The sequence below is a fragment of the Drosophila busckii genome, chromosome X, assembly GCF_011750605.1.
Source record: "Drosophila busckii strain San Diego stock center, stock number 13000-0081.31 chromosome X, ASM1175060v1, whole genome shotgun sequence".
NCBI classification, from domain to species: domain Eukaryota; kingdom Metazoa; phylum Arthropoda; class Insecta; order Diptera; family Drosophilidae; genus Drosophila; species Drosophila busckii.
Window position 1 is genome coordinate 21474465 of NC_046608.1, and position 14776 is coordinate 21489240.

The window sequence follows — 14776 nt, forward strand, 5'->3', positions numbered from 1 at the left end:
TGTTGGGGCGACGTCCCCCCCACCCCAGCAATGTCTAAAATTTAAATCCCTGTTTATGGCTTTGTGTCTATCTTGTTAGTTGACAGCTAGTGTCTTTGCCTGTGTGTGTGTGCCCTCCCATTGCTGTCTGTCTGTCTGTGTAAGTTACGCCCTAATAACCTATAAAATAGTTGGCTCAGACACAGAAAAGTGTTGGGCGCCACAGCTTGTGTGTCCTTTTGCCTGCGCCAAAAGCAAATATAGCAAAAATTAAAGCGCAAAAAGTCTCAGAGTCTCTCTCGCTCTCTCTCTCTCTCTCTCTCTGAATGTAGAACAAAAAAATATATAAAAACTTGGGGCGCAACTAATCGCAGTTTGTTAGCCTTGCCGACTTAGACTTGCGCCCATTTCCCATTTGCTTATCCGTTTTGCATTTTGCTGTGAAATTGGCGACAAGTGCAGCTGCAGCTGCAACTGCAAAAAATTGTGTCTCTGGCTCTGCTTGGAAAACTTTGCAATAAGGAAAATCCGTCGTAGCTTGCCAATTTGACTGTTTGACTGTCAGAGCAACAAGTTAAAGTTGGCTCCGGGCTACGGTCTCCCTGTCTCTCTCTCTCTCTCTCTCACTGAGATTTTTTTTGCTGCGCATTGATTTCACGTACGCAAATGGCATTTGAATGGGACTTGGGCCCGGGGTAAATAAAATTGCCAGAAGCGAATTTCTGGCTCTGGCAAAAATAGCTCGAATGTTTGAACGTTTTTTAATCAGCTTCAGTTCACTGCAGTTATTATTGTCAGTCAGCCTGGCTGGCTGCCCGCCCGTATATATATATATAAAGCTTACACATGCTTTTGACAGGCTTCAATTTCTGCTCTGCACACATGTCGTATGCTTAATATAAGCTTGACTTAACGAATTACGAAATATCAATCAATGCATTGTTGTTATAAATTGGCATATGCCTAGATTTAAAATCTAACTATTGCTGTCAATTAGTGCAGACATGTGAATGCGGCATTTATGCAATGAATACATTGTCTGAGCGAGCGAGATAGCAATAGTAAAGTGCAAGACTTAAAGTTAATATTTAGTTTTCAACTAAAATGCATTTTGGCAAGCAACTGGGTCAAAGGCATTAAGGCTGAGACAATGTAAATTTATTTATTAAACAAACACATGAGCGCTATATTTTAGAGTGAGTGAGCGAGAGAGCAATATTCGAAGCCTTTATGTAAATGCAAATTTTAATTAAAATGGCCTCGCCTATTGATTCAATTAGAGGCTGCAATGTCATTCAGTTTACAAATAATAAATTTAGTAAATATAAAATTTAGATTTTTCATAAGTAAGCAACAATGCATTTAATTGAAAATAAAATATTAAATAAATAGCTAATAAAATTAAGTTTTATAATTAAGCAAAGAAAGTCGATCTTAAATATTTAAGCCTCCAATAATGCTAAATATTTTATTAGATATTTTTTTTGAGCCTATTTAATAAATAAAAAAATTATAAAAATATAGTTAACAAATATATTTAGCTAAATTATCAAAATCAAGCTTCAGCCTGCAAACATAATGAATATTATTATTCTATTAAGCCTAAAATACAATTGCTTTAAAATATATTTTGGCGCTAATTGATGAAATCGAAGCCAAATGCAATTCGATTTGTTGTTTATTGCCAAAAGCCAAAACACAGCAACTGCCGCCTGCCTGCTCAAATGGATTTCAACCGAAATTGTGAGCGATATAGCTTGTTGGCCAAATTAGTGTGGCCATGTGTCTATTGTAATTGAAACAGTACCGACGCTAATGCCAATTACTAACAAAGTCAATTAGCTTTGAACTACTGTGCGTAGTATAAATTTCATTACGGTTTGGTTATAACAATTTATTAGCATGCAATTTAAAATATACATAACAATTTTTTTATACACTGTTGATAAAAAAAAAGGCTAAGGCTATATATATTCTTGTTTAGCTAGACAAACTGAGTCAATATAGACACGTGCGTCTGTATGAGCAACAAGAACTGCGAGACTGTAAGCGCTAGAGCAACCAAATTTGGTCTGTAAGTTCTTCTATTACCAATAAGCAATACGCTAATAGTTTTGAAACATTTTTGTGTCCCGCTTCTCTGAAAATCATAAAAAATGGCCTACGTCCTGCGAAAAGTAATGGCAAAAATCTGAAAGGAAATAGGAACTTGGGAATTATTCACATTTTAATTTTTTAATTTAATTTAATCTGAAAAAAATCACACAATTTCAGTTACATAACTTAGGAATTATACACATTTTAATTTAATTTAATCTGAAATAAATCAGACAATTTCAGTTACATAACTTGGGAATTATTTTACATTTTAATTTTTTAATTTAATTTACGTTAATCTGCAATAAATCGCACATTTTCAGTTACATCGCTTAGGAATTTTTCACATTTTAATTTAATTTAATTTTAAATAAATTACACAATTTTAGATATATAACTTAGGAATTATTTACATTTTAATTTTTAAATCTAATTAAATCGGAAATTGGAATTATAGACATTTTAATTTTTCCGGCTTGCGTTTGCTTGTGTCCTACTCCAAGTGTATATAAAAGTTAGTTGCGCTCACTTGTATTTTTTTTAGGTATGCTAAAATTTTAACGTTTTTTTTTTGTAGTGAAGTGAAGTGTGCAGCACCTGATGCTGTCTGTGTGTGTGTGTGTGTGTGTGCATTTGCATTTTGCACCCACTATCGCTCGCTGTCTCTGTCTTCGCTTGCTCCCTCTCTCCTCTGCTCATAATATAATTGCCTTTTGAAAATTAGTTGCGCTTAGCTCTAGTTACACACAATTGTGTCTGTGTGTGTGTGTGTGTGTGTGCCACATTGCCAAAGGTTGCATGCCACAGCACATTTTGATGCTGCTGCTGCTGCTGCTGCTGCTTGTGGCGTCTTCTGTCTGTCCGTGCCGCTATCTGTTGTACGGAAAAACAAGAGCAAATAAAGATGTGGCAAGCGGAAATTTAATATTGATTGTGCTCAGTCTCTGGCTCCGCTTTGTGTGTATGTGTGTGTGTGTGTGTTGCTACGAATGGTTGCGCTTTCAGTAAATTATCATGATACCGTTACACACACACACACACAGCAACATGGCAAAAGTTACGCTACGGCTCTGTCTCTTCGACTAGCTTTGATTTTAGTTTGTGGCTTTTGGTCATATTTTGTTCTGGCCACAGTTTGCTTTCCGCTTTACGGCCGCCTGCCTCTTGTTGTTGCCCAAAGTTAATTAAAATGCTTAGTTGATTTCCTGAAGGGATTACAAACTTAACCGACAGTTGAACTTTGTTGTTCGCCAAGCTTTAAATGTTTTGTATGCTTTTTTTTTTTTCGTTTTTTAATGCATGCGCTACCAAAAGTTAATGTTGCATTCTTCTTTGTTCGCTGACCAGTCGCGCTGTCTCGCTCTCTCTCTCTGGCGCTGTCGCTGTTCCATCAGCTGTTGTGTCGCTGCAACTTAATTGAATTTTAGTGTCTCTGCCCTCGACAAGCGCCAAAGCAAAAATCCAGCCATGCTGCCCCACAAAAGCAGCAGCTGCAGCAGTTGCATGCAACCCAAAAAAAAGCGCGTAATGTGAAATTGGCTGCGGCCAAAAAAGAGTCAAGTAAATTTGTTAAAAGAATGCACTGAGTGCTCTAGATAAACATTTTGCTCATGATATTTTTAAAAGCAACAAATTAAACTTAAATAAAGGCAGAAATAAATTTATTGTAATTCTATTATAACATATTAATTTTTAATAACATGTTAAAAGTAAATTTAATTGAGAATCAAAAGCAAAAATCAAAAAATTTAAAAACATGAAAATGAAATGAAAGGGAAATTTGCAAAAAAAATTAAATTTATATTACAAAAAAAATTTTGAAAACATTAAAATCAAAAAAAAAAAATTAAATAAAAGTAAAATTTGCAAAAAAATTTAATTTATATTACAAACTAAAATTTAAAAAAAAAGGTAAAAATTTAATGAAGCGGAAATTTGCAAAAAATTAAATATATATTACAAAATAAAATTTGAAAACATTTAAAATGAAAAAAAATTGAATTTATATTACAAAATAAAATTTAAAAAGATTAAAATCAAATCAAATTAAATGAAAGAAAAATTTGCAAAAAATGTAATTTATATTACAAACAAAAATGCATTTATTAAAATATTAATTATTATTCAAAGAACACTCAAGCTGACCAAAAATTAAAATATTAAAATTATAATACAAACAAAAATGCATTTATTAAATTCTATAATTAAAAGCAAACAGTTTCAAGTTAACTCAGCTTTAAGCATTGTTCGACTATTCAAGCAGTAAATTATGCATAAATTAAAAAGCGAACTGATTTAATTACTGATAAAATTAATGACTTGACAATAAAGTGGGCTAAAATATTTGTTTATGCTTTAAAAGTTATAAATGCAAATTGTTGTTCGTGCTGCAAAATAATTTAATATGAACTAAGAACTCGAGTAGGTTTAAATTTTATATGCAAAAACGACTTATTGTAAGGAATTTTGAGTAATTAGCAACAAATTGTTTTAAATAATTAAACAATGTCGCTTAGTTGACTAAATGTGTGAGACTTTGTTGTTGGCTATCACTTTTGATTATGCAAACGACTCAACTGTATTTAGAGTTGCCAACTTTGCTTCAGTAATTTTACCGCAAATTTGCTGCTGCTTTTATTTTCCACGAAGTGTGGGTGTTGACAATGCGAGCGACCAACGCCAGCAGCAACAAGCATAATTAAAAATAATTTGCGCCCCCACACACACACACAGCTCACAGCTCACAACACAACTGAACTGGAGTTTCATGGGAAATGCAATAGATAGAACAAAAAAGCGACAAGCACATGCATGTCGTCGAGGCTGGTTAGGTCGCTTGGTCGGTCGAGCAAGGATAACAAGTCGAAAGTAGGACTTTTGATTAAAACTGCAAATATGCGCACTAAACTTTCAGCTGCAGATCAGAGACAAAAATTCACTGTGTGTGGTGTGCCTATAGCTTTACCGTTAGCAGCATGCAAAAGGGCCAAACAAGGCATAACCAGTTGGCAGTTAAAAAGCAAACGCTGCTGTCAGCCCAAGCCAGAGATAGAGAGAGAGAGAGAGAGAGGGAAATAGCGCCTGTCACACGAGCAATTTTTAAGTTTGAGTGGCACGAAGCTGAAGGCTTAAAGTGCTTGGGCCTCCCATATAAAATGCAAGTGTAAGCGAGACGCAGAGAGAGAGAGAGAGTGAGAGCATTTCTGCTGAAAACACTTAATGCAAGTGAAAGCCTTGCTCAGTGGCTCAGTGGGCTGTGGCTGCCTGTGGTGCGTTTCTTTTTACTTTTATATGTTGTCTTTTGCTTTTGCTTTGCTTAGGGTTTTTGCCAGCTCACAAACAAACAAACAGCTAGACAAACAAACATATGCGAGAACACGAGAGCAAGTGATAAGCATATAGGCCAAACCCCAAACCCATTAACAACAACAAACTCCGGTGCAGGCAAAAAAGCTTTTAAGCACGGCAATTGCAATTTTACGCTTAATATCAACAAAAAAAAAAAAGGAAGAAGAAGCAGCAAACTAGCAGATAAACTGTCCTGTCGAGCACATGTTTGCATAAAAAGTAAGCTGCAAATGCTTTACTATTGATAGATACAACGATTTATGCGCCAATTGCTATTTATAAATTTAAGTTCGACAAAATTGCTGTATATATTATTTTTAATATTTTGAAATCAATTTACTTATGCTTAAATAAAAAGTAATTATTTATTATTTTTCATTATTATTTGTATTTAATATTTTTGGCTGCTTTTTTATATGAAAGCAATTTACTTATACTTAAAAATAAATTAGTTGTAAATCAGTTTAAATTTTTATTGCATTGCAATTTATTTTTAACATTAACATGAACTCAGCTTGACTTTGAACTGCATTTTTCTTAATATTTATATATTGATTGCTAGCTATTTACTAATAAAATATTTAAACAAATTTAATTTCAGTTATTTTTTAATTTTAATCAATTTTTCTTTATATTTATTGTTCGCTATTTACTAATAAAATATTTAAACAAATTTAATTTTAATTATTTTGCAATTTTAATTAATTTTTCTTAATATTGTTAGCTATTCACTAATAAAATATTTAAGCGTATTTAATTTATTAATTATTTTTTAATTTTAATTAATTTTTCCTAATATTAACATTAATTAGCTATTCACTAACAAAATATTTAAGCAAATTTAATTAATTTTTCCTAATATTAATTTTGCAGTTTTTTAAAAGTCATCAAACATTTTAGACTAAATTTAAATAATTAATTGTTATTTAATCGAAATGAATACTAAATTAACTCCCAATGAGTGTAAATTAATAAATTAATATGCTCATTTATATTTATAAAATACAGCACTCAAAAAAATAGAAACTTAGTTTTGCTAATTTTTGTACACAAATTATATTTAAAACTAACGCTATTACTTTTTATGCTTTTGAATTAATTTAAATTAATTATACACAAATAAGCAAAAAGTTAAATAGTTTTGCTAACTGTATCCAACTCAGTTGTGTAGATTTAAAATATTTTGTTGTTAAGCTCCATCAACAATCAATTGAAGTGTAAAGTCAAAGTTGCAAAGTTGCCTAAACCCGCATATAGCGCCACATATTGTTGCAATTTGTGTGTTTCGTCAGTTTCAGTTTCGTCAGCGTGCATGAAAAAAAAAAAAAGGAAAAGTTTAGCTAACAATAAACTAAATTGTTGCTCACGCTTTCGCTTGCTTAGTGAGCTGTGCTATTCATTAGCCACAATTTTAAAGTGGTTATGCACAAACTATTTTTAGTTTGTTTACACACACACAGACACACACACATACGCAAAAGCATAACTTTTTAGGGTCAGCAGCACATAAAACTGATGCTTAATAATTTTAATTTCCTGTGACGCTCTCGGGCAACAAGCAAATGCTTCATAAATTTTATGTTGAGCCACCCACTCACTCAGCCACATTCGTTGTGTCTAGCGTGTTGCGTTTGTTCACTCGAATGACGCACAAAAGCGCGCTTCACTTAATTTCAGACGCACAAAAGCGCGCTTCACTTAATTTCATCAAATTACGGCCAATGTATATGCGAGAGCACACACATACAAATGTGAGTTAAATATTTATGCTGGCAGCAAGACGTGGTTAAATAGTTGTTAATAAAATTGTTGTAAATATTCTTACATTCATTTGTATTATGTTGGAATGCTTTTGTTGCTGCTGTGGCAGTTGCGCTGCATTAATTATTTATATTAATTTCGTTTGATTTCCAACCCATTCACGAAACTCACGAAAAATGCCTTTGGCCAGACTCGCTGGTCAGCGAGCGTTTGACTTTTGTCGCATAACAATTTGGCTGCGGATATTTCTGCGGCCAATATGTTTATTGCAGTCATGCAGTCAGTCAACCAAAGAGTGAGAGAGAGAGAGAGAGAGAGAGAGCGAGCGTTAGCTGCATATGAAAGGCCTGACGGGTTTCATTTTTCGCTTCTCTGATATTTGATTGTGCGTGTGGCATACAAATATCACATACATATTCAAATGCTCGACTCGACTGGCGACTCTCTCTCGGCTTGTTTGGTAGGTAGCAGTTGAATAAATTATTTGCAACGCGTTGCATTGGGCAGCAGCGACAGCGGCGGCATTAAAAACAAAGCCGCAGCAATAACAATTGCAATTGTCATCGTCGCCACACACACAAAAATGTTGTTGATAAAGAAAAATTCTAGCAATCAACAAACGAGAAAAAAAAACAATCAAAAGTTTAAACGAAAGATGGACAAAAAAAAAACTGCTCAGCTTGTAGTTAGTTTTGTTTAAATAAAATACGTTAGTAAAAATGGGATGCATTGAATTGTTTATTTTAAATTAAAAGTAATTAAGCATAGCTAACTTATTTGTTGCTTTCTTAACATTTAATTGAATAATAAATAACAAGAAAAATTAAATTGAATTTTGTTACATATTAAATTATTTTATTAAACTGTTACACTATTTTAATATTAAATTAAAAATATTATTAAATTAAATATTAATAATTAATTATTAATTTAATATTAATTAATTAATTTAATTGTATATGCTTAAGCATAAAAACACTGGCGCATACATTTTATTTAATTTTAAAATATTAAAATAAATAAATGGATTTTTTTCTAGTTTTGGAAATTCTTTTATGTGCACTAACTTTTATTTTTAGTTTATATTTGCGCCTTCAATTTGAAAATAAATAAAAGTTACACATTAATTTGCATACATTACTAAGTCTTAAGTATAAATTGGTATTTTTAAATTGAAAACATATGCAAATTTTAATTACTGTATTCTTTTGTTACACTCGACTAAAGCTTTTTTATTTTTTGTTATCTAACCTTTCATTTGAATGCCATTAGTTGCAGCCAAATGTGCAACAAACTGCAGCAGCAGCGATTGCAAGCGATACACAAAACACTGTCCAGCTAACAAACCTATATAATTGCATATATATATATATATATACACGTGGCTTGGAGTATCAAGTTTCTTCATTAGAATGCAAAACTGTGAGAACAAATAGCGTGCGGTTATTTTTATTTCGCCCAGCGCATGGCCTTAGTTGTAATGAAATAAGTTTAACAGCAGCAGCAGCAGCAGCAGCGGCAACTGCTGCATTCCCAATTTAATGGTCTTGCACACACACACATTGATATAGATAGCAAGGAATGTTTTGGTGGGCTGAGGGTAGCTCTAATTTCATAGCTATGCTATGCGAGCGTATCTCTCTCATTAAAGTTGCATAGTTTTGGTTTGGCCAACGCGCCGGAATCAGAAAATGATAATTAAAATGCTAACTTGCCTTCACACGCCCACGAAAAGCATTTTACTGCGCCCCCAGAGCTCTGCATAAGAATATAACTCAGCCAAGCCAACTTGCATGCCGCCTCTCGCTCACTCGCACACACACACACACACACACACACACACACACTTGCTCTCTCACTTAAACGCCCAGCATACACACTTAACACGCCGCAGTAAACGTAACCCAAGTGCAACACGCACTATGGCTTTGAGTTGCAACTTTATTTGCCACGAAAAATAAAAAAAAAAAACTTTCGAACTCGAATTTTCGAAGTTGCATTTTCGAAATCGAATTTTCGAACTTAATGCATTGCTGCTAGTTCAAAAAGAAATTATGTTATTGCAAGTTGAGCTATTATTATTACTACAATTTTTCAACTATATGCGACTTAAAGTATTTTAATATTAAATGCGGTAAAATGGCAAAAATAAATAAATTTTTAAATATAATATTTTGTATAAATATTTTGTAAATTTCGCATAGCTAAAAACTCCATAGTACAGCGCGATTGCAACTTGAGGCTACAAAACTCATAAATGCTTCTGCTCTGTGCGTGTGTGTGTGTGTTGGTGTGTGTGTGCAGAAAAAGGATTCAGCGCTTTATGCCAATATATACATACTTGGCTGTATTTACTACTGCCCCCGACTGCGGTAAGTCGAGCAGGGCTTTATGCATGCATAAACATGGCAAAAATGAGAGCCCCAAAACGCGCGTTCAACTGCGTTCAAACTAACACACAACGCTGCGTATACGTAATACAATTGAAATTGCCTAAAAAGAAAAACGATAAATGCAGTTAAATTTTGTAGTAAAAATCGAATTTTGTTTGCTTATTAAATTAACATTAAAAGCAATGCGACAAATTGCATAAATTGTTTTCTGTTTATTGACTAATTAAATAAAAATAAAGCGCATTTTTTTTTTTGGCATAGCAATTAATTATTTATGCACTACATAAAATAAAACATTTGTACTCGATAGTGGCAAATTTTTATTTAAAAGTGCAATGTGTTAGTTTTTTAATAATTACATGTAAATTGAATTAGTAGAGAGATTAAGGGGATGGGTCTTGGCAAATAAATAAAAAAAAAATAGTGTGTAAAATTGAAATGAGTTACTTTAGATTAATTAAATTAAATTATATTGAGACACAATTGCTGAGCTGCGTTTTAGCTGCTCAAATTTGTTGCTAAGCAATATTTACTGTACATGCTGACTTGCTGCTTACTTGTGTGTAAGCACATATATTATGCATGTGTGTGTGTGCGTTTGTGGCCAGGTGATGTGATTTATTGCATTGTGGTAACTTTTAGGTATCGCACTGTGCGTGGAGCGTGGAGCGTGAAGAGGCGCGCGCTCTTTTTCGCTTAAGAGACAAACCGCTAATTTGTTATCATTTATCACCAAGCTGAGACACGTGTGCGGCCCCCACTGTGTGCGTGTGTGTGTGTGTAAACAATTTGTAAATGTGTTACATTTAAACCCGCACACACACACACACACAGACACGTGATTTTGTCATTGTGATAAATACTTTGACGTCAAGCTAACCTGCGAGATTTACACGCTGCTCTGTGTGTGTGTGTGTGTGTGTGGGTCCAGCCACTGAATAATGACAGCCCAGCCCAAGATAAACATTTATTATGAATGCCATTTTTATTTGCGCAAAATTAAAGCGCAATAAATTTCATTTGTCAACATTTGTAAAAAGCAAACAGCAACAGCAAATGTGTGTGTAGTATAAATAAAAAAACGTTTCAACGCTTGTATAAAAAATTATGCAATATTTTAGTTAACAATTTGTTGCATGAACAGTTCGCAGTTTGAGCTAAAATAAAATAAAATAAATACATATATTTAATGTGCTACCAAATACAGTATTAATGTTTATTTTTTTATTATATAAATAAATTGCAGCAAAGCGTTTTGAACACTAAAATTTTAATCAAATAAATTTTTATGATTGCTGCGCTTAAAATTAATATAAATAAAAATTTAGTTATAATGAAATTAAATTAAAAAAATTGTTAATATGAATTTGAGGCTCTTATAAAAAAACTCAGCAAATATAACAAATCAACTCTGAGGCAATGAATATAAAAAGCTTAAGCATACAGTAATTTTTTGTATACAGCAATAAATAAATAGCCATACTACGTATTAAATAAAATAAAAAATTAGCGTCAATAATATTTAATTGAAATTTTAATATAGCTGAGCAAATGAATTATTGCCAAATAAATTTAAGTTGATTATACAGCTGAATATTAATTTGATAAGCTATATAGTCATTTTATATATATGTTTGAATTGAGTAGCAAGCAGGCGCTGCCACTTGCCACATTTGCAACAGCATAAAAACGAAAATCGACAGAGAATTCAATAGAAAATCTAAATTTGCTATTATCACAATGTTTGACAATTTGTGGCTGACGCTGGGCGTGGCTACTGCTGCGGCTACGGGAGTTACCTTGCTGGCTTGTTGCATGTACTACGATCGCAAGCGTCGCGCTAATCCGAAATACAAGCAAAACTTGCAGCCCCAGCCGGACGATGAGGCCGTCAATTTGGCTGCAGTGCAGCAATATTTTCAACGCGAAATCAAACTGGGTGAGGAGCTGTTTCGGCGCCGACGTGTGGATGAGGGTTTGGTGCATTTGGCCAATGCCGTTTTGGTTTGCAGTGAGCCGCAGCAGCTGCTCGAGTCGATGCGTGTGGCATTGCCGGAGTCGGTGTTCCGTTGCCTGTTGAGCAAGTTGCCGCAGTTGCAATATGCGTTCCCACCCAATCCGGAGAGCAATGAAGTTGGTTTCGATTAAGTAACGCATTAAATTGTTAACACACACACACATGCTGCTGCAGTAAACGTTTGCAAAAATTAATTTTTTCGAACTCGAATTTTCGAAATCGAATTGTCGAATTTTACTTTATACTTTATTAGCTCAGATTTTGCTTGCATATCAACAATTTCTTAAACTCGAATTTTCGAAATCGAATTTTCGCACATTACTTATTGTTGCTAGAAAAGTGTTAAGCTCAGATTTTGCTTGCATATCAGCAATTTTTCAATAATAGTTTTTTTCGAACTCAAATTTTCGAAGTTGCATTTTCGAAATCGAATTTTACTTTACTTTTTTGCTATTTCATAGAAAGAAATAGCTTAGATATGCAAATAAATTATTACTTAGTTAATTCATTATATTTTTATAATTCATTAAATTGCATTTGTGTGTGTGTGTGTGTCTGCCAATTTATGCATAAAAACGTGTGAAACTTAAGCCACATCCTGTGAACTGCTGGTCATGCTAACGTCCTTGTTCGAACTGCTGCTGCTGCTGCTGCTAGTGGTCGTTGTTGTGCGGCTTTGCATCTCCTGCAGCTGCGTTATGAGCGGCATGAAAACGCGCTCCGGCAGCGATTCCTGCAGCGTCTCCAGCACCATCGTCGGCTGGGCGCACATCATGATCGCCTTGGACAGATGACTCAGCCCCTCACTCACCTGGCCCTGGCTGACCAGCTGCTCGCCCAGCTTGATCTCATTGAGGAAGCACAACTCCATGTACGGATCGTTCTCCAGTAGCTGCTGCATGCCGCCGCCGCCACTTAACGAACTTGCATCTCCATCAGCATCGACGCTCAGGAGCAGCAGCTTTGAATATTCCTCCTCACGCTGTCGTCGCTCGCGCACCTTACGCTTGTATTCGGGATCGGCGCGACGCTTGCGATCATAGTAGATGCAATAGCCAACGAATAAAGCTCCAGCTGTGCCAGCGGTCAGCGCCGCCAATATCGACGTGCTTGGCATAATATCTCACGAAATTTTGGGGTATATAATCGGTATATAATCTGAAAAACAGCTCGCCTTTTTTATATTTGTGTATAAGTGTGTGTGTGTTTTACACTATATGTGTGTACAAAAAAAAAAAATAGTTGGAATTTATTTTATACGTTTCGTTTTGATGTTTAGGCCAAGGCAATTTGCTTAGCTACGATTTAGTGGATAAGTGAAGATACATGAGCGCAAGGCAAGTTTCAACAAGCAACAATTTTTTTGACTATATAAGCAAACACGATTAGTTAGTAAATAGCGAAAATTAACTATTTAACTTTATATAGTTCATAAACAGCTATAAACAGTTACTACAGTTTCTCTATTGAATTTACTATTGTTATAACGCTCTTTTAATTATTAATTGTTTATTAATTCCACAACGATTTTCGTTCAATGCTTGCAACTTGGCACACTCGCTTTGTTGTTCGTAGTAGAAGGTATTAAAAATTGCGTATACGCCACGTGGCATGCTAACTTAAGCCCCTTGAGTGTAGCTAACTTGATTAAAGCGAAATAGATTATTAAATCTGCTTACAATATTACAAAAATAATTTAAAAATTTACTTTATATATAAATAATGTAGCTGACTGCTAACTTTAGTCACTAGAGTGAGGCTCACTTAACGCAACAGCATTAAAAAGCTTTTGTCGTTTGACTTTGTCTTTAATTTTTATTACTACATATAAATTTTTAACATAAAATTAGCATATGTTTATATAATGTAACTATTTATTAACTATATATACTATATTATTGTATTTCAAATGATTTGACTATATAAATTAAAGCATTTCACATTGTTTATATATTATATTACTATATTTCAAACGATTTGACTATATAAACTAATGCATTTCATTATGTTTGTATCTTTGCAGGTGAGAATATGTGAATACAACTAATTTGCAGCTCATTGCTGCTGCTTGTCTCCCCGAGCGATAATTTTGAAGTAAAAGGTTCAAATTCAACTGTATGTGTAAATGGGCAACTGGGCGTGGCATGCTCGTGTGTGTGTGTGTGTGTTGTCACTGTTTGAGAGACTGTAAGCTCAAATGAGCATATGCATATTTCATAAGACCTTTTTCTTTTGTTATATATATAGTGTATATATATTTTAGTGCTACTAACATAAAAAGCAAATGGTGGAGAGCGCAAAAAGGGCAACGAAAAATTTGTGTTGTTGGTCATAAAGAAATTTTTGCTTGCCGCCATTTCCGTTTTGAAATTTTCCTTTTCTTACCGTAATTTGTCGGTGATTCATTTTTTTTGCTGCTATGTTTTTGCCACATTTGCTTGCTGTATATATATATATATATATATAAGCCGCTTGCTTTTGTTATTTTGGCTGCAGTGCTGCGCTCTCTATTAAAAGCTGGATGCTCTAACTGTTTTTTTTTTTTGTTGCTTTGGCGTGCGCTTAATTTTGTTGCTAAATGCTGTGGGCCAACGTAGCGTATGAGTGATACAAGTGTAAATTTGTTGAAGTGCAAAGCGCAACAGCGAAGAAAAAAAATCAAACAAATATGCATAACGGTCTACAACGACTAGCGCTGGACGCTGTTAAACAACTGCGCGCTTTAGTTTGCTGCAGCGTCTGTTGCAGTGGCATGTTGCCTGCCACATGTGGTGTGGCATGCTTGTCATTTGTCACGTGTAGAGTGCAACTCATGTATTTATGAAGTGTCAACAGTCAACGTCGTGTTGTTGTTGTTGTTGTTGTTGTTGTTGCATGCAACCTTAAGCTACAGTTACAGTTACACTTGCATCACATTATTTTCTACGTCTTATGCAATGTTGCTGCATTGCTATTTATGCATATGCCACACACACACACACATGTGGCGTAGACATTTTCGTTTAGTTTACCAACTTTAATTATAACGCCCAAAGTTAAAGCCTACTTAGCTACTCAGGCTGCCAAGCCGCTTATAGTATTAAAACTCAAACGCACACACGTTGCACGTTAAGTAAAGCGCATTGAAATAAATGCTTTGTCTATAGACCCCCCAGCATCCACCCTGCCCCACCCATGCATT

The 14776-nt window shown here is 34.2% G+C and overlaps 2 protein-coding genes across 2 annotated transcripts; one reads left to right on the forward strand and one right to left on the reverse strand.

The window, feature by feature from the left end:
- Positions 1-11318: 11318 nt before the first annotated feature.
- On the forward strand, positions 11319-11726 carry LOC108605090 (mitochondrial import receptor subunit TOM20 homolog). Its single transcript, XM_017994656.1, has one exon. The coding sequence runs from the start codon at positions 11319-11321 to the stop codon at positions 11724-11726; it is 408 nt and encodes a 135-aa protein (XP_017850145.1).
- Positions 11727-12212: 486 nt separating this feature from the next.
- Positions 12213-12712, reverse strand: LOC108605091 (mitochondrial import receptor subunit TOM20 homolog). Its single transcript, XM_033294526.1, has 2 exons — positions 12311-12712; positions 12213-12248 (listed from the first exon to the last, which is right to left on the reverse strand). The coding sequence occupies exons 1-2, from the start codon at positions 12710-12712 to the stop codon at positions 12213-12215; spliced, it is 438 nt and encodes a 145-aa protein (XP_033150417.1).
- Between the last annotated feature and the right edge of the window lie 2064 nt (positions 12713-14776).